General features: G+C 38.8%; 1 gene segment (V, D, J or C); it reads left to right on the top strand.

Annotated features, from left to right (window-relative positions):
* The first annotated feature begins 569 nt into the window (after window positions 1–569).
* On the top strand, window positions 570–1204 carry LOC106609542 (Ig kappa chain V region K29-213-like). The segment is given in 2 exon segments: window positions 570–719; window positions 870–1204. Coding segments are annotated over 2 exon segments (393 nt in total).
* Window positions 1205–1654: the final 450 nt, after the last annotated feature.

The following is a 1654-nucleotide window of genomic DNA, read 5'->3' as shown; positions in this document are numbered from 1 at the left end:
TTGCGTAGGTGGGACGAATTCGTCCCGCCTAGCCCAGAGAGGCTAATGGGGAGGTGATTTTATTTGTATTAAAGAGTGGTATATAAGTGTAGGGTTAGTTGGTGTGTAAGTTTATCCTTTTAGGAACAGGAATAATGAAGATAATTTAATGTAGATACTGTAGGCCGTGACTGGCCATACCTTTTAGTACAGTAGGTGGCAGTGTATACACCTTTAAATTGGATGCAATCCGCCAATCCAATCCCAAAGAAGAAGAAGAAGAAGAAGAAGAGATCTTCAACTACAGATTCCCTGGGGATCAATAAAGTCTGTTTGCATAGTGATGTTGCAAGACAGCACATGCTTAGTGATCTGGTAGTGTTTATAGCCCTGTGAGTAATATAGAAAAATAAAGGGCCGTGACTGGCCATACCTTTTAGTACAGTAGGTGGCAGTGTATACACCTTTAAATTGGATGCAATCCGCCAATCCAATCCCAAAGAAGAAGAAGAAGAAGAAGAAGAGATCTTCAACTACAGATTCCCTGGGGATCAATAAAGTCTGTTTGCATAGTGATGATGCTCTGCATAGACAGCACATGCTTCAGTGATCTGGTAGTGTTTATAGCCCTGTGAGTTTAACACTTCATGACTGAGAGCTGTCCTTCATGACAACAGAACCCACAACAACCATGACTTTTATCACCATCTTCATCTGGACACTTGCTTTCTGCTTTCAAGGTTACAGTTTTTGGAATTTGTTGTTGAAAAATAATTACATCTACACAAAGGTATAACATACAGTATATTCATGTTAATATTTCTATTCAGAGCTATTCATTACAACATGTAACATTTATTTAATATAAATGTTTTTATTATATTTTCCAGAATCCAGAGGACAGTACACTGTGACTCAGACTCCTGCAGTGAAAGCTGTTGTCCCAGGAGAGACAGTCTCTCTGAACTGTAAAACCAGCAGTAATGTGTATTCTAATAACTACCTATCCTGGTACCAACAGAAACCTGGAGGAGCTCCTGAACTCCTTATTTACTATGCTACAACACTTCAGTCTGGGACTCCATCTAGATTCAGTGGTAGTGGATCTGGGAGTGACTTCACTCTGACCATCAGTGGAGTCCAGGCTGAAGATGCAGGAGATTACTACTGTCAGAGTTACCATAGCAGTGGTCATGTGTTCACACGGTGATAGAGTCGTACAAAAACTTTGAATATGATTAGAACGCATGATACAAATCACACGTTCTCCAACGTCCTCATTATCGTCCTCATCATCATCATCATCATTTATATCATCATCATGGTTGTAACTGGTTATATTGGTAATGAACTGAAAGTGTGTACAAAAGTTATGAGACGTTTTGAAACACATTACCAGTCCATATGCAGAGTAAGATCTACAGAAGTAAAAGAAAAGTGATGTTAAATCATCATCAGCCCCTCAAACCAAATCCCTACATGCACTTCACAACCAAATATTGATGTGATCATCTAGCATGTATTAACCCTTTTCATGATCTGTGAATGAGACATGATGCTGGGCTCAAACATGAGACACATTTACGTAGAGACATACACTACACACTATCATCGTAAAGTATAATATTTTTTTATCTGTCATCAATTACTTGGTGCATTATCTGTTATGTTGTAA

Source organism: Salmo salar, chromosome ssa07, assembly GCF_905237065.1.
Source record: "Salmo salar chromosome ssa07, Ssal_v3.1, whole genome shotgun sequence".
Taxonomy (NCBI): Eukaryota; Metazoa; Chordata; class Actinopteri; order Salmoniformes; family Salmonidae; genus Salmo; species Salmo salar.
The sequence above is the reverse complement of the archived record's forward strand: the minus strand, read 5'-3'. Positions and strand labels throughout refer to the sequence as shown.